Source organism: Stegodyphus dumicola, chromosome 2 (assembly GCF_044657685.1).
Source record: "Stegodyphus dumicola isolate Sdum_Otavi_A_Nest chromosome 2, ASM4465768v1".
In the NCBI taxonomy this organism is placed as follows: domain Eukaryota; kingdom Metazoa; phylum Arthropoda; class Arachnida; order Araneae; family Eresidae; genus Stegodyphus; species Stegodyphus dumicola.
In genome coordinates, this window is record NC_140769.1 from 71,578,552 (window position 1) to 71,601,217 (window position 22,666).

The window sequence follows — 22,666 nt, forward strand, 5'->3', positions numbered from 1 at the left end:
TTATATTGGAAAAGGTCCGATAAAGAAGTAATTCAAGTTATCTTGCCTGTTCGTTCATTCTTTACAGCGTAAGTCGAATCACAGAGTTGCGTTGATTGATAAGTTACATAGTGGGAGATAAACTCTTTAGCAGAGGTGCCGTTGATTCAGCACAGTTTTATTTCGTAATTTCAAAAGGCTCAGCGCATTAGTAGTAGAAGTATTTATAGCAAAATGTTTTAAAAATCTGATTGGATAAGAGCCGTACACAATGCAGCATGATTACATACGAAACATGAAACAGTTTAATTAAGAAAGACCTAGTAAAGAAAGTTATTATAAACAATGTTATAAAGATATCTGCTTTCTAAACAGAAAGGGAGAGAACTAGATTAAAAAGAGGAATGGAAAGGAATATTGCAAATTTAAAGTTCTTTGTTTTCATTGATGTTTTATATCTGTCATATATATATATCATCCCGTATTTCAAGGTATAAAGCGTATCTATAATTTCAAGCTACATTATATATATATATATATATATATATATATATATCATCCTGCACTTAACAAGGTATAACGCGCATCTATAATTTTAAGCTACATTTTTCAATTTTTAGGTATATTCGCCTTATAACGCGTACCCAATTTTTCAAGATACCTAAAAGATACATGTACAATGCTCTTATCCTTTGGGGTAACTTATTTGAACATTTATCCTAGCCTTTCGAACAATGGTAAACCGCACTGACAAGCAATAAAGGGAACAGTATGTTTGTGGGTTAAATGCTTGAGGGCGTAAATATTCTGACAAAGAGCGTAGATTGTATTCAATGCAGATGTTTAAAAGAATGCTATTGTAGAGCACGTCCAACCTAAATGAATTCCTGGAATTAGGAGTTAGCTGTTTTCTCTTTCTGTAGTCATTTGAAGCCTAGATTTTGAAGTGAAAATCGAAGTAAATCGCAATTTATTTAGATGAAATACAGTTGATCTAGTGCTCCTTTTAGTAATAAATATGGCTCCTGCGAAAATAAAAAAACACAGTGATGGTTTCAAATCCAAAGCCATTCATTTTGGGAAAGAAAATGGAAATCGGGCTGCAGCAAGGATGTTTGATGTTGGTGAAAGATGGAACGGATAATGATTATTTATTCATGGATCAAAATAGCAATGATGGAGATGAAACAAAATTCGATGATACGCCTGAAGATATAACGGAAGACGAACATGACGAACTCTTCATGTTATCTGATAACGAAAATGTTAAATTTCATAAAGTATGTCATTTCTTTTAAATAAGCAGTATTTTGGTGCATGTAAAAATCTATTTTTTTCTTATTTTTAAGCTGTCATTATTATATACGGCGTATAACGCGCTCCCGTTATTTTCGATCCAATATTTTCAATTAAAAGCGCGCGTTAAACGCAGGAATATACAGCATATATGAATATATTATGCATGACACTACTTATGAAAATCTATAAACAATACTACTCCTACGACGAGTAGTTTAAATAAAAGATTTCATTAGTGCATATTTGAGACTTACTTTTATTACTTTAAGAGTTGTTAAATTTACGTAATTTGTTTCTTATCATCATATTAATTTATTGTTAATTGGTATTTTAGATGTGCATTGAGTATTGCAAGCTGCAAACTCTATTGGATCTGGGTTTATGTATTGACACGAATGTTGCCTATCCTCACATGGAAACTCTTTGTAAAAGAAGTACGTTGTATTTCAGATTCTCTAGTTTTCATTTTCTTTCAGTACAGCTTTTCTTTAATGTACCTATGTACTTAAGAAAACGTTCCAAATTTAGCCGTAAAGCAATCAATCACTTTGAATCTCCCAACTAAGTGAATCATTTCGTAATTTGCAATCCTTAGTATTGATGTTTATTGCAAATTTTTATTAAAAAAAAGGGTATTGTAAAGGCTTTAAGCAAATATATTTCAAATTTGTTTACCATAGTGTTCCAAGAAGCTGTAAAGTCTCAACTTACACTGTAAAAATTATGTGAAACAATTTGGCTTATTTCCAGAAAGAAGTAACTAATCCCAAACATGCCCCAAATTTGAGAAATGTAGCTTATTAAATCAAACCAGAAGTATTTATTAAAAGATCCCAAGTTACAAGTCTGAAGAAGGGAAGTATAATACTGATTTTTGATCACGTAATCAATGTTCAGTTTAGAAGTATTGGTCAGAAATTTCGGGGTAAATTTTCTGATGGATTACTCGGGTAGTTTTGCTTTCAATGTACAGTCAAACTTCAATTACAAGAGGCGAACTATAATATCAGCACCATTAAAAGGTGGAAAAACAAGCAATTCCAGTAAAATCGTGCATTGATGTGAAGAAATGGGATAAAATGTATCTGCAAAAGTTTATAAATAAATGCTCGCTTTTTTATTACTTAAGATTAATTGCTAGAACTGACTATTAAATTATTTGAATGATGGCATGGATTCACTTTTTATGCAGAGAATTTCCATTAAAATATAAAAGCCAATTTATAAAAGAGATCATTGTTCTAAACGCTTTGTATACGCAAACTTGCTTCAGGACCGCTTTTCATAAACTTTTTTTTTGTTCACTCATGGTGTTTGCCGTTACGATCGGAAGTTTGTCACCCTTTTTAAGTTACTTTTTTATAAGCTATCAAATTCAAATTTCGTATCCACATTATTTATAAATGACAATGTAGTGTGGAGAATCAAATTTTTCAAAATTCGACGTAGATATTTTCAGTTTAATGCTGAAGTGATGTTTTGCACATAACTTCATTTAATAAAATGATATTAAAATCTCATAAATTCACTGTTCGTACCATCACATAGAGTGGAAACATCTTTCATATGAAAGTCGTTTCAAACTCCCAACATAGTTTCACAAGTTTGGGCTAATGTTCCACCATTACTCCGTTTCTTCTACTATTTGACGTTTATGATTTTAAGATTTCAACATCTAAATATGTCCGTTACAAAATTTTGAAATTTTCGCAGATTCGAAAATAAACTTGCTCTCTGTAACAAAAATGATTAAAAAAGAAAAAGGTTAATTGGGCAATTTTCTGCACATTTTTTGTAACATGCCAGAATGTGAAATGGAGGGCTTCTTCCTACGGCATTGCTGAGAAACATAGTTTCAAAGTTTTCATAGTTCAACTATGAAAAACATAGTTTTATAGTTTTAGGATGTTATAATGAAGTCAATAGCATTATGTCATTACGTCAGTTCCCTTGCTGCGAATATTTACTTGCAGATTTTAATAAAAAGTAGTATGAAAGTAGTGGAAGCTTACAATAGAAATATCTAGCATTTTTGTGAGTGCTATTCCTCCTTTACCTTTTCATGCGTAGACTTTGCATTTACATTAATTTTATTAATCATAAAAATAGTGTTTAAGATTTATTTGCATTTAAAATTATTTGCAATGTGTCATTTTAAATTTTCTACATTATATAAGTTTATATTTATATTTGTCACTGTAAATGATAGAAATTGAAGAATGTCGACATTCTTTGGGTATTATATATGGCCACAGTTGCCTGTATGAATATACGTATGAAAAACCGAATATTTGGTTATATTTTTACACATCCGAACCATCACCGTTGAATGTTGACAAGCACAGATATGCGCTGGTGGAGGTCGAAACGAGAAGTCAAGAAGACAGATAAATGCTTTGTTATGCAGCGATTGAGATCATGCGACATCCATTTGTAATACTCCGGAACACTTCTCTTTGTCTAGCTTATGCAAAATTTGCTGGTGCATGTAACGTTCTCTTAATTTTAATTTTTTAATTCGATGCTCTAATTTATATTCAATTGCTAATAATAAAGTTTGATTTAAAAACACAACAAAATTGTTTTTATTCAACATTCGACATCAGTGCATAATGCCGGTCAGTCGGTATAGCGGCTAGTAAACCTAACTTCCGTAGCAATGGATCCGAGTTTGAATCCCGAGGAAAGCATGGTTGTAACTGTAAATTCCTTCATAGGAGGTAACGGTGGCCACCCTATTAGGTGTTTCCATAATGAAATGGCCACCAATTCCAGCCCTTGTAGTGGCGCAGGGGTAATGGCTAATAAATAAAGCGTCCGCCTATTAAGGAAAAAAAAAAAAAAAAAAAAAAAAAAAAAAAAAAAAAAACAGTTCATAGTGAATGTCGACATTTGCCAGTGTAAGTGAGAAATAAGGATACTTAGCAAATGTTTCGAACGTACACCAAATGACCTCGTGAAGGTAGACATTTACCGAAGACTGACTGTCAACATTCTCTAAATTTCGGTCTTTCTCGGCAACACAGATATATATACGGCAGCATTTCGTTTTAAAAGTTGATTGTCTTAATTTTGTTACAGTACTTGATATTATATTCCTTTACGGGACTGTAAAATGCTTATAACACTTATAAAAATTTGGAATTATCAGAAGTTACAAGACAAAATCTTCGACTTTTTTTAAAACAAGTATAATAATAATAATATTAATAAAAAAATAAAAATTAAAATAACAAAAAATTAATGATGAGAATTTCTAGATTTAAAAAGATAAAAACGAAAACAAAAACAAAGCCAAAAAAAGAAAAACTAGAGCGTTTTTATAAGTTTGTTTTTAACTCCGGCATAATGTTTATTCGTATGGTCAAAACTTTGTTGTCAAGTTTTAAAGTATTTCCTGATAAGTTAAAGCTTAAATTTTGCATACACGCTCATTGTGAATAACGATACGCAATTTTTTGAAGCCAGTTTTTAAAAATTTGTTTAGAGTTTTTAAAATTTAAAGTTGAAACTATTTTACTCACATATTTTCCTTTGATTAACAAACTAAAACTGTCAGAATTTTCTTGCTTGTAGCAACACATAGAACAAAAAATTCATTTTTAAATGAACATTATGAGAAATACAGTTTCTTATTATTTCGCAAAATTGCCGGAAGTAAGAGCGATTATTAATTGCTGTAAAATGATTTTTCAACTAAATAATTTGATTGATAACGTATCATTGAAATTAAAATCATGAAAGTAAAAAAACAAGGAAAAAAAATTACAAAATAAACTCTCGTTTAAAACTCAAAAGATGATTAATGCACTGAAAGAAGAATATAATTTATAATATAATTTTAATGAAAACAGAAAATTAAATAGTTTTATTTTGAAAATTCATCTACAATTTTATATTACAACTAATAAAATCGTAGGCTTCTAAATAACGAAATCTATTAATTTAAATAGCATCCACAATGTTCATAAATTTGTCATAGTTATCCCACGCTTTTATTATAAAAAGTTATTTGTATATTATTGATATAATTGTAAATAAATTCTGTAAAAGGAATTTTTTAATCTATTCTTCCTATTAAATTATATGATAAATTATTTTTCTTCTTTCAGTTCATTACTTATTTTATGAACTTTAAAAAAGCCTATTTTTTAAAATCCCTTTAAAAGTTATTCACTTTTCTCTTTTTCAAATGAATGCCGAAACAAGAAGATACATATGCGAACACGTATGTGCTGCGGATCTGACGCTAGCCTGCTTAGCTGTCTCTATTTCTCCGTAGTTATCACCTTGACCAACATTTTACCTGTTGGTCAAGATGAGAAGTACGGAGCTACCTTGGTCCTTAGTTGCCTTGAAATTGGTTAATCTTCTTGAACATCGAACTGAGGCTTACTGCTTTAAAACGCTTTCGGAGAAAATGCAAATTGTTTGAAATTATTTAACTAACTGCCTAAATAAGTTATAGCATTTATGAGGTTAAAACTATTATGATCCTATAGGGAAAGTGCAGTGAAAAAAAGCGAAGAAATGAAAAAATTACAATAACGAAGTGAAATAAGTGAAAAAATGAATTAATATAAATTAAACTACTATTAAAATTTTACAAGAAGAATTTAGTGGAGTTATGTTTCCTGTAGAAATAAAGGGAAAAAGGAAATAAAGAATACTCCTGAAAATCTTTAAATCGCTTTGAAATTAAAAACCTCTATTTTAACAACTTTTGCTTAGATTTTAGCAGTAAGTCTTAATCAACAATTTCGAAATAACATTTAATTACCTTTTCAGATATTTCTGTGACCAGTGATATCATTAAGAATTGCACTATGCAGTGCGGGAATCCATGTATGTAAGTCATATTTATAATACATTTTTCCAGTGTGAAAAACAAAATACAAATAAATAAGTAAAATGATTACTATTATTATGTCTTTAAGCCTCTCAATCCAGTTATCACTTAGTACTGACAAAATTTTCATATTTTGCAGAAGTTCCATTTCATAAACAAAATAAAAATTATAGTTTCGATAGTGGGACAAAAAGGTCTTAACATTTCCGTGGCTAGAATGAAATTCCTGTTTTACTTAAAATAAGTTTCAGCAACTTTTCAAAATATAGAATGTGATTTGAAACTTGAATAAGATGAAATTGGCTTTATCTGTTAATTTAATTTTTTTTAATTAGTAGACATTTAAAAAAATTAGTAATGTTTTTGAATGGGAAAATTTTAATTAATGTTTTAAAAATACTTTAATTTTAAAATAAATCAAATGTTTTATTACTTGCCAATCTCGAAAAAAAGTTTATTTAATAAATTATCCTTCAAAATACACATTCGTTCTGAAATCTAATTTAATATATATAAATGTATAAATTTAATATAAAGTTTAATATATTTTGCACAGTTTTCGATTAATTATAATCATAAAGATCATGCTCTGTTTATAGCCCGTCTCCTTCTTTTAAAACTTCATCTATGTTTTTACATCTTTGCTGAGGAGCCCCACAAGCGGCTTTAGACTACTGACTCGCCGTGTTGGCTGCATATTTGGGTCTTACCGAGGAATAGTTTGAATAGTTTGAACGAATTGGTTAGAAAACTTTATATAAACTTTTTATAAACGAATTCTAAATTTACAGAACAAGAAATCACAAATTTTTAGAACAAGAATATAGATCACAAATCTAGGACAAATAAAATTCTTCTCTTTATGGCACTATAAATTATTTATCCCCTCTTATATTTATTTTTATTTAGAGACCACACATACGAGATTCGATATGAAGAAGTGGGCAATTATGAACGATATGTAAGATTTCATTTTTATTTTCTTCGAACTTTTATTATTTATATACAATTCTTTTATTAATTTTCATGCAGCAGTAATTTCAATTTTCGTAAACTAGAGCTTATTTCCATACAGCTTAGAAATGTAAATATGATTTTTTCTACTATGAAATAATTTTACTTTTTCACGTAAGAGCAAAAATTCGCATTTTCCTTATGCTTTGCTATGAAATTATCACACCAGAAAAATGGTTTTGGGGTATTGAACAATGTTATGCAATAGATACCTCAGAGGAAGCTGCTTTCAAGCTGAAGGATGTTTATCTTAGATTTGTGACTGCGATATCTAGGTAGAGGATGATCACTTAAAAATCATTGAAATCAAACAGAAAATCGTTTTGAGATGTTGAAGGTAAGGGGAGAGATGTAGGAGACACATGATTTTCATCATTGAGTTTAATCATGGGCTTTCATCATCAGTTACGTATGATGCCTTTTTTATTATAAAGCCAGGTTCGCGATGAACAGCATTAATAGCCGTAAAGACAAGGAACATGGATGTTGTAATACATCAGAGGAGTTTTCTCATCCAAGCATTTTAACCCTTACATGAATGGATTTTTATTTTTATTTTTGTCAAAAATACATTATAATTGATATCAAATTAAAGAAAAAAAATACTAAAACAGGAAAAATCTAAACTGTTTATTCCAATTTTTGAAAAAACATTATCAACTTTTACAAAAAAAAAAAAAAAAAAAAAAAAAAAAAAAATGATGGGCAAATGCATAATAACAATTTTGTGTAATAATACAATACCTTATAAACTTGTTCAAACAGTTTTAAAACTTTGAATACATCAAGATAACAACAAACAGAAAATCAAAAATTCGTAAACACAAAATGATATCCACACCGTACACATCAACTCACAATAATGACCGTTACACCTTTAATGGTGCCATTACACAGAAAATTTCAAAACTATGTACGTAAACAGCTTGTATCCAATTCGTTACACTATGCAGTAAGCCAAAATTTGTGTTTTGATTTGATTTACACAACTAAATCTGAGTAGGTTGCCAAATGACAACTACATGCATTTAAGTGTTAATTTAACTATGATCCATTTCATTAAATTTCCTGAATTAAACCCTAGCGTAGGTCGCAAAATATGACTTAATGCAACCTATACTGCAAAACCTAGCCCAGTTCTCATATGGCACTGTCGGATGCGTAATGAAAGTTAACTATTATAATTTGTTTTTTGTCGGACAAGCCATTGATAAACATAATACCGGAAGAACTTCTTATTACTTCTTAAAATATTTTTAAAAGCGTGTAGACGTTACCTATGTAAATAATGCTTATCTTAATTCAAATTTTAAGACATTTCCTTTAAGAACAGTTTTACTATTATTTTTATGACATATTGTGTATGTGCACATATCTGGCCAGAGATAGAACGTTTTAAGCATGTGAGGTTTAAGCATATAGCTCAGTTTAAGTGTTAATATGATGTGTTAAGATTAGAACAATTTTATTATTTTTCTGCCATATTGTGTATGTGTACATATCTAGCCAGATAGAATGTTTAAGAGAACGTTTAACTAGAACGCTTAAGAAAATGTTTAACGAGAATGTTTAAGAGAGCGTTTAACTAGAACGTTTAAGAGAACGTTTAACTAACTAGAGATAGGACGTTTTAAGCAAATAAATTCGTTGGGAGCAAGATGACCCCCGAAAAGTTCGTCTTTTTCTTCTAAAAGTCCTTCATATATATTTAAAAACCTAGAAAACCAATTGGTAACTGGCTGTAGCCAGGGATTAGCCTATATTTTGTGGAAGAAGAGAAAATTCCAAGTTTAGTACGAATGTTGTAAGCCTCTATGGCTACATATAAATATGTATGTCAAAACACCTTTCTACTAAGTATTAAATTCAAGTATATTACTCTTATATCCAGACACATTGCCACGTTCTTTAGCATTGCGATAACATTCGCTAGAAGGAAGATATTTAAGAACATTATCGTGCACGCTTAATTACTTTTTTAAAGTGATTACATTTTCAGCATGCTATTCTAATGATTTAAAATAGTAGCAGAAAATTAATTTCATTTTCAACAATGAAAAGCGAGTTAATTTTTTCGGAGCAATGTGTATGTTTAATTCTTTTACTAATTTATTCACGTGTTACAGCCAAGATAGTTATCAGTAAGATGCCTTCAAAATACTTCTGCACTCAATATTAATTTGTTTTAATAACATCTATAATATTTGACGAATGAATATTTAAAAGTGAATAGCATTGTTTTAAGCACTTTCACTGTTGTTACATTTGCAAAAATCAGTCGAAAATGGCTGACAATAATAATCGATGTCAAAATATCGGATGAAAAATCTTGCAACTTTAAAAATGTTGAAAATTTATTGTTTGATTATCTGAAAACGAAATAAAGTACTTGAAATGAAATAGTATTGGTAAAATTCGTACAAAGTAAAGTTTAATTTAGATTCATTAATGGTGTATAAGATAATTAAGTGTGACAAATATGTTTCTAAATAATGCGTAACTATTGGAATGATCGGAAAGTAATGCAAAATTTGTGTTTAACAAAATTAAATGCACAGATGTGTACGTACATGATTTTGACAGTGAAAGTTTGAAAAGATTATCGTAATTTTTGTATTTCTTTCTCTCTCAATTCCACTCAATTATTTGTTTCGTAAGATAATAAATGTTACACGGCAGACCGTAGATTCTCCATATTCTGCTTTTATTAATTTCACTAGCACAAAAATGCTTGAAGAACCAGTCAAAACGTTTTGTTCAGCATTCAAAACCTTATAAATGAACGCTGTTATTCTGAAGTGACAATTTCAATCTTGAGAGTAGGCCTAACGATAGGCGAGCAAAAGAGGATGAACATAGGAACGGAAGATGCTAATAAAATTAAATCTGCATGTCACTAGTAAAAAATACTGCAAAGGCATTACTGCTAACGCTAAGTAATAATACAGTAGATTTAAGTATTTTTTATCAACTTCCTGTTTATGAATTGCTCCTTTTTACGACCCATCGCGCTGGTTACAAAAATTACCTTGATTTTTGCTCGACGAACTAAAATTAAACATTGTTTCTTTTAAAAACTCACGTTCTACCTTTCTTTTTCTATCTTGCTATTTTAATAACAAAAATTTAATGAAGGAAACAAAATTTCCCGCAATAGGTTGATTGGCGAAATTTTCCGAAGCTATAGATAAATAGGAATCATGTGGTTATCGTTATCAGGCTTAAACAAGACTAACTCCAATCAAACTAGACCACCAATCCTTTATAAAATCTTCGGAACAACTTTTAAGTTTCTGAAGAGAGAACGTTTTTTCATAGCAGACCAGAATATACCCGAATGGAATACAAAGTTATTCTTTTAAACGAATAAGTGTCAGATGCTTGTTTGGAATGTGTAGAAAATAATAGTGCAAATTTCATAATTTCTTTTTCTTTTTAAGAATAATTCTTGAGGTCCGTAAAAGTTCTCGAATTCGAGAACCTACTGTAGATGACTTCAAATGCTTAAGAAAAATATTTCGTGTTGGTGTTTGAAATAAATTAACAAATGAATTCAATTATGCAACAAAGAGCATTTTAAGGCGCATTGTTGTATAAACATTGTAATTGTAATGCAACAAATCCTTTTCTTATGAAAAGGATTCGTTATGTAACAAATCTCACAAAGAGAGGGGGGAAAGAGGCAAAAACAAGATTAGATATGAAGAACGTTTTGCTCTGCATGTAGTAAGATATGGAAGATATGGTTGAATTTGAATTATTAGAAAATAACCGAATAGCTAATGCAGACATGTATTGTAATCAGATATACAATATAAAAGGGGGATTCAACAACCAGACGACTTTTATTGATCAACAAATTTAACATGAAACTTCACTATGATAACCATTAATCACATATTGCAAAATTTGGCAAAAGCTTAACAGTAGGAAATTCTTCCTCGTCAACCTAAGAGGCCGAATGCTGCTCCTCCATTTATTACCACTTTAAGCTCCTGCCGCTGTTTTTTTCTCCTTGACAAAAATGTTCAAAGTATACAGGAGGATTGAAATAATATGATTATGTGTACATTAAGAAAAAAAAAACAATTGAATTCTTCAAAACGAAATTTAAAATATTGCCAGAAAGATGAGTAGAAGTCATATAAAATGATGGATAATACACTGACAATTACGCGATAAAGAATGTTTCACACTTAATACTTGTCTGTTTTGATCTTGCTTTATTTTCCGATCAATCTGATATTTTGAAAGAAGTGTGTCAATTGAGAATAGTTTCATCTAGTTTCTAACAAAAGTCTATTTGTGTTTCAGTGTAACACCGAAAATTGCAAGTAAGTCGAAACAGATTTTTTAATTTCTTCATTTATGGAAAGAAATCATTTATTTGATTTTGAGTTTCAGCTTTGTAACAAATTGTTCAAGTATATAATTTTGAAATATAAATTGGAAAAGTTTACGGCTGTTTTGGAAAACTGCCCAATTTCTGATTAGCTGCTTGTTAAATAAAGTAATTGCAATGGTTACAATTCGTGCGATTGTTTTATTGTTTCTGAAATTTCATTTTTGTTTTTTTTCTAACTTTTAAGTTTTTTTTTATATTCGAAGTAATACTAGGCTGCCAGAATACAAATTTCGACAGGCATAGACAGAGCTCGTTGTCCATGTATTGGACAAGTCTACTGGAATAATAATACTCATCAAATACCTCTACACTATGATCTTACATTTAAGTGACTTCTCTAGAAGACCGGTCGATAAGTCCCTAAGCACTAGTACAATCGATAAGTCCCTAGTTCGATTCAGGTTCGAATCCTGGTGAATGGGATATAGCAGGGTCTTTTCAAGTTATTTCCATATACAGTGGTACCTATACAGTATCCACATACGGTGGTTTCTAGTGACTTGATATTGCTATCCATATATGTTCCATAATGGTAGCCCAAATCTTGGCCGGAAATCCTACTTAATAAAATTATTCTTCAGCCTACGAGATGTAAAAAATGTTTGTTATTTCGCCACGTAAAGAGAAACTGGTAGAAAGAAACAACATGTGCTCGTTATAACATTTGTAAAGTGAATATATACAAATGGACCCGCCTTTTTGTACTACTTGTAAGAATTATAAATTCGGAATGACTTTTAATGTGTTTCATGATGCATTTGATAGAAACTGCCCATCTCTTCCGAAGGAGATTAAACACCATATGGACTAGATGGTGTAGACTGAGAACCTAGGAAAGTTGATCGCCAGCAATTTACCACCACAGCAATTTATCGCGTACGCAATTTATAGAATATAATTGATATTTATCGCCAAGCAATACATATAAAAATTTTTACAAGTAATTTGCCTTTTTATTTTTTCTTTTTTATTTAGAATTTTGCTTTAAGGGTGTAATAAAGTAACATAATTTAATATCTACATTATATATTTTATTAGATTCAAGATTAAAAAAATAGGACAGATTCCATTTGTAAACAATATTATGCAACACAAATTATAATTCAAGAGCAGGTTCAATCCATACTAAATTAGTTAAAACAGCTGTACAGCAGATGCAGTACGACAAACTGTAGTACCGTGATAAATTGACAGAAGTATTTTTTTTTAAAACAGCAGGTTACATTTGATCCATTCTTGAGAATGTTACAATACAGTATATTAATATTAAATATTATGCACTATACCTCTCAAAATCTACAATATCACACCGCTCATTGTATGTACTTATGAGCCTTTTAATGCGTTCATCGCAATCGCAATATTTCTCCTTTTTGTTTCCCAGATCACGTCCATCAATGATCATTTCATTAAAGCTTTTTCTTTTTTAATATAGTTAATAAACTTCTAAATATCAGGTTGATGCGCTGCTACATTTTCATAAAAACCTCTATTTCATCCTTCTACAGAGTTATTAGTTCTTGACAATGCTTGTAAAAGAACTTGATACACATTCCACACTTCATGTGATGGCTTCGGGGTGCGATGAACATGTCTTCTGGTTAGACGTCCAATCAAAGTATCATTCAAGTAATCGACCTATGATTATGGAGGGAAAACACAATTTGGGGAGCCATTGGAATTTTATTTGGAGTAGGAAATACGAAAAATAAGCAATGCCTTCACCGGGGCTCGAAACTGGTTCTCTCGAGTACGCACTGAGTGTGTTACTGTCACACCAGCGAGAAATCACCCTGATATAATCCCCCTTTTAAAGGGCGACTGGAGATTAGGGAACACAATCGCCAAATCCTGTTAGTGCAGAATCATCATCCACCATCTTTTATTTCAGGTGCCACTGTAGATTCGTTAGGATTTTTGAAGTACGAAACATAAAAAATTAGAAATGCCCTCGCAGGGACTCGAATCTGGACCCCTCGAATACGTGCTGAGTATGCTAACGTTATACCACGAAGGCTTGCGGAAAAGGAGGGACAAAATGCCTCAACATTTCTGTGGCAGTAAACTGCTGGCGAAAAAGGTTCCGGACCTCGTAAATTGAAGTTGCTTCGCTGTGGTTGAGCTCGAATTTATATTTTATTCTTTTGTGTTTCCTTTTAACCAAGTTTTCCTTCATCTATCTCAATTTAATTTGTATAATTAAAATTATTGCTTGGACATAAACGAACTATTGCAACCTAGTGCTACTATCCTACTACTTACTAGATTATTATAGAAAAATTTGGAGTTTTTAATAGAATTTTAATTTCATTGCTGCTCGTCACTATTATAGAATATTATTATGAATAAATTGATAACGCAGTCCACTCCTATAATGTCTGAGTGGTACTATTATGCAGATAATCTCATGATTTGCATATTTGATTCTTCTCTGGAGAAACTTGTAGAGTCATTAGATTATTTTGAAGCAGGAGATGTAAAAAATGTGCAGTGCCCTTGCCGGAACTCGAAACCTGGACCACTCGAATAAGCGTTTAGTATGCTTCCAATTACATCACGAAGGTATGCGGAAAGGAAGGAAAACATACCTGTATATTTCCCTTTTTAAAGGGCAACTGAAGACCCAATTGCCAAATTCTTGTGGTTGTGGTGACGAATTATCGTCGCCCACCTCTTAGCTCGGGCGCCACTTGTAGAGTGATTAGATTATTTTGAAGCAGGACTACATGAAAAATGTGCAGTGATCTTACCGGGATTCAAACCCTGGACCTCTCGAATACACGTCGAGTATGTTTCGAATTACACCGCGAAGGCATGCGGAAAGAGGAGAGACAATACCTTATAAACTCTAGAAAAAACTATAGGAAGTATTATTAGTTTCGAAAGTTGCGGTCAGGTGTAGGAGCTTACTTTTAATTTAGAGAAGATTACTACTAAACCCTAAGATTATAAACCCGAAGAAGGAAAACAGATAAGAAAGCGAAATATAAAATGTAAAGATCATAAAATAAAATTTATTTCTAAGTTGATTTAGTTGGATGTTAACTTGAACAACGGATTGAAATTTTTTGAACATTTTAACTAACAATGAGAGATATTTTCAACAAGTATAAAATGAATTTTAGTTCAGACGTTCTTGATTTGAAAAGTTTTACTCATGGGTAGGTTTGTAGAAATACAGTTATTTCCACTGCAATATATGGTATCGGTGCCTGGGGAGGTAGAACTGCAGAATTATTAAGATCGAGATTAAAACTGAATACTGTACAGAGAGGCTGATTGTTGTCCATTACGAGATTGTTTAGTATACATCAACAGAGATTGCCTACATGTTTACTCTCTTTACGTGTCTTTCAGTATTTTTATGGCCAAGTTTTATTCAGATTTCGTTAACTGGACAGGAAATTGTATGGAGATTCTTTAGCAACAAGAGCTGCCTTCGATACACTTAATTTAGACTTGATTCATACCATGAATTAGAAATTATATTGTAATCAATTGGAATTATATTGTAATCAATTCCCTTTTCTAATACTCTCGCGTCGACTGCATTAAATTGGACTGTACTCCCAAGACTAGTGGCTTGTGTCCTTTTGTCACCATCGCATGCCAGAACACGGATCAGTTGGGCCTGTGAACATCGCAGTTGGACACCAGAGCAGTGGGGCTACATGCGCTTTACGAATGAGTCTCGATTTCACATTCAGAAAGATTCCCGAAGTTCAATGATGTAGCGAGAACCAGAGACACGTTATCGGACGTCCAACATCGTCGAAAGAGACCATTACAAAGGAGCTTTACTTGTATGGGCTGGGATAACTGACCTCTACGTGATTCCTGATTGTTCCATCACAGCCGTCCAATATTGAGACGGAATTTTACACCATCCTGTGCGTACTTTCATCACTTCAATGGGTGTCGAAGCGAAATTTATGAACGATAACGCCTTTCTGTGAGAATAGTAATTTCTCATGGTGTACTAGGTGTTGTGATGTGACAATCTATCCAAATATCTAACTAGAAATTCTTAATTAATTTACATGGGCCCAATATTTACTGGCCTGAATTCTTAGTAATAGTACATTGCGAATTAAACCCTAGCATCAAGAATAATTGAATATTTGACTTACCCAATAACCCACATGCATGAGACTTGCGGAGACAAATTTCTTATTCTAATCTTACATTTATTTTATCCAAAACACCTTTTCCGGATCAAATATGGAATACTTATCACCCGCATATAAAATATCAAAATATCATAATCATCAAAATATAAATATCAAAATAATTGGAATAGTAGACGAGTGCAGAACACGTGTCCGTTAGCTAACAATCGCAATCCTCTTACATCACATATTTATGCAGTCGAAATTTTCTCATATTAATTTCGTGCAGTGCCCTCATCTTTGTTGTACACGTGCAAGATCTTTTTTTTTTCACTTTCACATTCTTTAGCACACATAACATAATCACGTTGTGACACACCGCTGGTAATGCACATTCTGGAGTCGAACACCTACTGATAATCTGCTTGAGATGTTTTAGAACGTTACCGTGGTAGATGGATTTTTAAGCTGAGCATTTTCATCTAAATATATTGCAATCTCATAGTTCTGTTTCTTTTTATGCAAAAAAATACGACGACACTCCATGTGAAAATATGCAGAAACGATGGAACTCCATCAGCGCGATATACAGGAACACAAACCCGCACAATGTGCAGCGTCGCTGATTGCCAAGCGACAGGAGGCAGGACACGGGCGAAGAAGGGGAAGAAGCCAGTCTGACCGGTGCTTATATACACACGTGCAGTTCCGCGATTACGATTAAAATTGCGATGCTGGCAAACTGCGTGGTGTGAGAAATTACTATTCTCCACTTTCGCATAAAGTTCAAATGATACAGAGCTATTGGAGCGTGAAACCTTTCGACATCTCTCATGGCGTGCTAGATCACCGGACCTGAATCCCATAGAGCATGTGACCATGGGACATATTGGGACGACGGATAGTACGTCACAGTGTGCCGTCAAGCACTCTCCACGGGCTCCAACATGCGTTTATAGTAGTGGCCCTTGATCGCTATTGCCACAACAAGCGATCAACGGCATTATTGGCAGATTTTCTTGCGTTGTCAAGCATGCATTTTAGTTAGAGGGTATCATACCATTTTATTAGCCTGGTGTCTATAATGCACAACTGTTCTTTCACGATGTGAGGGTCATGTGCTTTTTATGCTTTTGCTTTATTGTTTTCTATGGGGGTCTAGTATTGCCCCACTAACCTGTTACAACAATTTTAACGCATATCCATTAATAGTTAACTTTTTTGTAACGTGTTTTGCCTTCGTAGTTTATTTTTTCAGCAGGAGTGTTTGAAAACAATAGTTTTATTGATGTAAAATGCTATACCAAATTACTGTCTTGCTTAACTATTTTCTGTATGAGAATTTTCGAAAGGATTTGAACACATGATAAAATTAAAGCACTTCGAACAAACCCTTTTTATTAAATTAATTGTTACATGAAAATAATATGCGATGCTGGCATATTAAGTTAAATTTTAAAATGCGATTCAGTTTGATGCAGTAGCAAAGATTGATGCACGTTTGCGTAATTTATAAATATATATACAGAGTTAGAAAATATATTCATTTTATTGTTGTTGCAGGGTCTATGAATTTTTAGATGCTTTCTAATGCACTTAATATTTTCTCAATATACACCTTTACTTAATACCACAAAAAGAAGATAAATTTTATTTCTACTCAAAATTTATTACCTGAATTACTTTATAAATATAGTATTTAGAGGTAGAATTGAGGCGAATGTTTCAAATACATATTACATAAGTTACGTATGTCTGTAGCTGAATTTATTGTAATGCTCATTATAAACCGATGCAGAAATATATAATATTTTTATTGTTTTTTAATCCTTACACGATTCCTCTTTTGCAGACTTTCTACGACAAAGCTCACCGTTCATTTCAAGAGATTTCGTGTGACTAAATTCCTCTATCAGCCAAAGTTTGAAGTATGTATGATATTACATTAGTATTTTTATTTGAGTTTAACTTCTTGCATTCGGTGCCTACCAGCAGTATTCGATTCTTGCACTGGATGATATACCAGCAGCTTAAAAAGAATTGTTCGCGAAAAGTAGATTACGAGTTGCGAAAGTGCGGCAAAAAATTTATCAAAAATGTAAAATATGTGTCAATCTCTACTGACCTATTCTGCAACATAAACAGTGCTCAAATTCGAAGGTTATTTTCTTTGACATTCTTAAACTTCCTTATCTGTCTTTCTAAATCATACCCTACGGAAACTACGACAAACGAGTTTATTTTAGCCGAACAAATGCTCTTTATTAATTTCTTTAAAATGAAGTTTAGACCGTAATATAAATGAACTCGACATACTCTCTTTCGATGTAATAACTGAAATTATTTAGATTCTATTTTAGCTTGATGCTTCATTCTGCTTCGACAGAAAACTTTAAAGAAACCTGCATTCTTCAAAAGGTTGGGTTAGCTTAAGCTATATTATCTTTAATCACTAATAAATATTAACGACCATTAAAAAGGGTCATTTGAGTGCAAAGTGTACACCTAATATGCTAAAACTTCTGATGTCATTCATAGAGAGTGCAAAGAATCAATAAGGTTTTAAGACTTCTACTTTTTTTCGAATGAAATATATATTTGAAACTACTTAAAATTAATGTGTTATGCTGTATATTTTTATTGCATCTTGCGCTTACACTTTTGTAATTCCATTTGCACTTTCAGCTTAATAAAATGAAAATCTAAAAATCTACAGGAAAATATATAAATATGTCATGGACTGATTTCCTTTTAACGAGAACAAACATAAGTTTAAGAAAGATAGCATGAGGAAATTTTAGATGAATTTCAGACTTAAGCTTAAACAATGATATTAAATAAAAGTTGTTAGAAATAGGCCATCGCCTTTATTTGCTTCGTTAGAGTTATTCACCTACAGGAGATGATACATTGGTTTCAAACGCTAGTTGATTCCTAGGCTCTGCAGTTATGTTCGACTAAAAGAGGTAATTTTGTTGAAGGTTGAGCCACTCACCAATGGAATTTCAAGCCTTGTCAGGCATTTCTTTCCATTATTGTTTAATATTAAATGGTCAAACTAATCAAGGCCTTGAAAGTTTGCATCGGCGAACATAAAATAATATATATTCGAAGAACGGAATTCATTTCTGTATATTGCGTAGCATTGCCGGTTATTTTACAGATATTAATAACCATATTTTACAGATATTAATTTAGGGAAATATGGGCAAATTAATTAAGTATGTGATACGAAATATTTCAAAATGGAAGTAAACACTAATTTTCAATTTTCCTTCTGACTTACATTGCTTGAACAGTTAGGTCTGAAAATAAGGTTAAAATAACTTTCAAACTTCTTATAAAGATAGATTGTGTTGGATTATGATAAAATACATAATGACTACCTGCCTAAGAGAAGAGAGGCCTTTTTGAAGAGATTTTTAAGGGAAACTGGCTCTTATCCACTTTACAAATAAGGAAATCCATCAAAGCTCCAATAATGCCAGTCTTTCTGCCGTGATTTAAACCCGAATCAAACTACCAGTTTCAGGGATTTTACTGCTCGGCCTTCCCTTACAGTTGAACTTCATTCGAATATCTGTGCAATGAATATTAACATCAAAACTAACACTCTCACCCTTCATATAAAATCGAATAAAAAAGGTAACATATACTAAAATCAATAAATTCGCATATTGCTGTAATATTAGAAAAAATAACTTCCATTAAATTATTAATCGACTGGCTATTAATTTCGTAAATCAGGAAAAGAGTTTAGAATTAGATAAATTCTCCTTTTAAATAATTTATTAACATTCGAAAAACAAGTTGTTATCAAATTATAAATACGGTGCAATAATTTTTAACTGTTTAAAATCTTCAAATGCCGTTAACTACCTTTGAGTTGGAAGTAAACACTAGCTTCATTCTCAGGAGAAACTCACAATTTTCAAAGGAATGATCAATAAGATGACAATGTAGACAGTAAAAATAAAGAAATAAAATTAATACATAGTTTAAAATGAAAAGCAGATTCAGTAAAATGTGCCTTTATTCCTTTGAGAAGCATAATTTTCTGCAATAAACTAGTGCTAGACTTTCTTTTGTAACCTTTTCTGAGAGCTATTCAGCTAAGATTATTTAATTAAAATAAAACTTTAAGTCACATACCTAGAGTGTTTGTTTCAATTGTTATAGTGATGAATTTTGTTAAAGAACCTTTAGAGAAAGAAAATCATGACTTTAAATGTCATTACTTAATATAATATAGTCACATAATATTTAAACATTTTTCTTTAATTCTTCTCTTTTCTAAAGTAATGTAACAAAATAAGCTGTAATTAGCAATAAAAGGAAATCACGTGCTACTATTCTGATATCTAAATAAAATATAATAATTATTAAACAAAAAATAGGAAGTATTTACTCATAAAGCATAAAAAACATACAACCTTTAAGATTAAAAAAAGTTTCTTAAATTCTATATTATGAATTCATTTTGAATGTCCGGCTGCTCTGAATGGTTTTATTATTTTCTCATACTCAAAAGGGATTATTTTGGAGCAACAAATGCAATAAAACAGCTTAATTCTAAAATTCGAATTGGCCTATATAGAAGCGACTGTGGTACCTATCCTTTTTTTTTTTTTGGCATACAGTACAGCACTGTCATTTTCCGCAGAATTTTCCTTACCTTGAAGTCCAGAGCATATTTTCCAGTCTGAATTTTTATGTATTGGTTTTAATTCTTTATAACAGATTGCATTTTTGAATGAGGTATTTGAATTTAAATCTTTAGATGTCAAATTAATGTTGTCTTAAAGTTGAATTGTTTTTATTTTATTTAAATTTTAAATAAAACATATCGCTTATTAATTTATGTTTCAGAGTATCGAGATGTTTAGTTACATTGGAGGTTACATGGGCATGTGGCTGGGACTCTCACTTATTTCCCTCTTTGATTTATTTGAAACAGTATGTTATTTGCTATACTATCCAGTCGGTCGCATCATTGAAACTTCCAGGGAACAGCAAGTTAAGAAGTGGCTAAAAGAATATGGCAGAAAGCCATACTACAGTTCTTATGTATACTAATGCTATTATTATAATTTCTTGTTTCAGGATGACTAACTTAAAATTTTCGGATGCAGAACCATTTTGGGTTTTGAGAATTAGAATTAGAAATATGATTATCATAAAGCATCTGCAATAACACTGTATTTAAACATAATTTTAAACTGTATTTCTAATTAATGAGAAATTTTATTCAGACATTTATATATATGGATTCATATATATATATATACATTGTTCTTTATTATTCAGACTCATAACCGTACTCATGATTCTTTTAACAGATATGCACTAAGAGAAGAAATTTAAGTGATAAAATGCACACAGAAAAATACACAAAATGTGAAGATAAAATGCTTTTGTTCATTTAAAAGACACTTTTATTAAATCTTCATTCATTTTTTAATTAGTAGTAGTTTCCTGCTATAATAAATAAGCGGCCATCTTTAGGAACTGAACATAACATTTAGTAAAACGCTTAATATTTCTAAGAGTTTTACTTTATCTTAAAATTTATACTTTACTTCTTTCTTTAGCTTAGTACTTTCTTTAGCTTAGCATGTTTCGTAGCTTTCTTTAGCTTAGAATGTTTTGAAATGAGAGTCTCTGGCGCTAAAAAGAAATTCCGTTCAAAATCAACAGAAACTAAAACATTGTTTGTTTCCTTGAAAGAGCACAGATAGAGAATTCCGTCGAAGCTGAAACACTAGAGAATTTTTTCCTCACAGTCTTCAGTTTCTTTCCTACTTCTCATCCACTGTTCATGTTTGATGACAGCTGCATCCGTTGAATCTTGCAATCATATAAAGTATTCGATTTCGTCACAGTTTCTACAAGAGAAAATTGCGTATTTGATCCAAATTTTATGCATGGGTTAAATTTTATACATAAGTTCCTGTATATGGACACCGATTATCTTTGAGTACAAAAAACTACGATTCGCGGCTCCTTTATAAGAATTTTCTTCATGCTAGAAATCAAATCTCCTAATTGTTTTACCGTTCCTGATGCCATCAGAACTCCAGTGCAGCTCTTGTGCTATATACGAGGAGAGATCCAAAAAAAGGTTACAACGGTAATAAAAAACTATTTGTTAACAACAAACAGAAAATACAAAAGGGAATACTTGCCTATCATTTTTCTACGTAATCACCAAATCTATTTAGGCATTTATCTGAATGCAGGACCAACTTGTTCAACACGGCTTTGTAGAAATCACGTCCCTGCCCATTGAGCCAATTCTCAGTAGTTATTTTCGCATCAATATCTGAAGAGAACTTCATTCCAGATAAATATTCCTCCGATTTCGAAAAAAGAAAATAATCACAGGGTGCTAAAATCTGGCCATATAGGGAGGAACTCTCACTTTTGCAGCAATTCTTGAGTTTGGGCGTGCTGTATGCGGCCGGGCATTACCATGCAAGAGGATGACACTATCACTCAAGATTCCAGGGTGCTTGCTTCGGATGGTTCACGTAATCTTGTCTAAATGGTACGACAACGATCGGCAGTAAGTGTATGGCCACATTCCAGTTATTTAATCAGGACAAAAAATCACGACTCGCACCTCCAAGCGAGGCAGCTTTTCTAAACGTCCTGCCATTTCAGTCGCTCTGACGCGCCCGCGAACCTACTCTACCTACCCGCACAACCACTGCTGGATAACTTGTGCCATCTGCTTACACTCTGGCGATAAAGTATTCCCTCCACAACAGTTACATTTCAACTGCTGATGCTTGTAAACGTTTTATTTGGATCCACCTACGTATGTAACATAGTTGAACTGGAAATATGACTTTTATCTGCTGAAAAATTAAAAACGGGAAGCATTTTGGTCATGCACAATAAACTTGATATTTTGTATTATATTTCTGCAGACTGCAACTTCATAAAAAGTCAGAGCGTATTTACACCTCTGTACAAACATTTGTTTTATCGATTTAGTATAACGTAAAG

At 31.7% G+C, this 22,666-nt stretch overlaps 1 protein-coding gene across 1 annotated transcript in view; it reads left to right on the top strand.

The window, feature by feature from the left end:
- The window catches only part of LOC118185919 (uncharacterized), a 68,014-nt gene extending 47,247 nt beyond the window's left edge, over positions 1-20,767 (top strand). Inside the window, exons 6-10 of the mRNA XM_085810038.1 lie at positions 1,613-1,712; positions 6,067-6,127; positions 7,037-7,088; positions 20,525-20,611; positions 20,759-20,767. Coding sequence (XP_085666164.1) covers positions 1,613-1,712; positions 6,067-6,127; positions 7,037-7,088; positions 20,525-20,611; positions 20,759-20,767 — 309 coding nt within the window. The remainder of the gene's footprint in view (positions 1-1,612; positions 1,713-6,066; positions 6,128-7,036; positions 7,089-20,524; positions 20,612-20,758) is intronic.
- Positions 20,768-22,666: the final 1,899 nt, after the last annotated feature.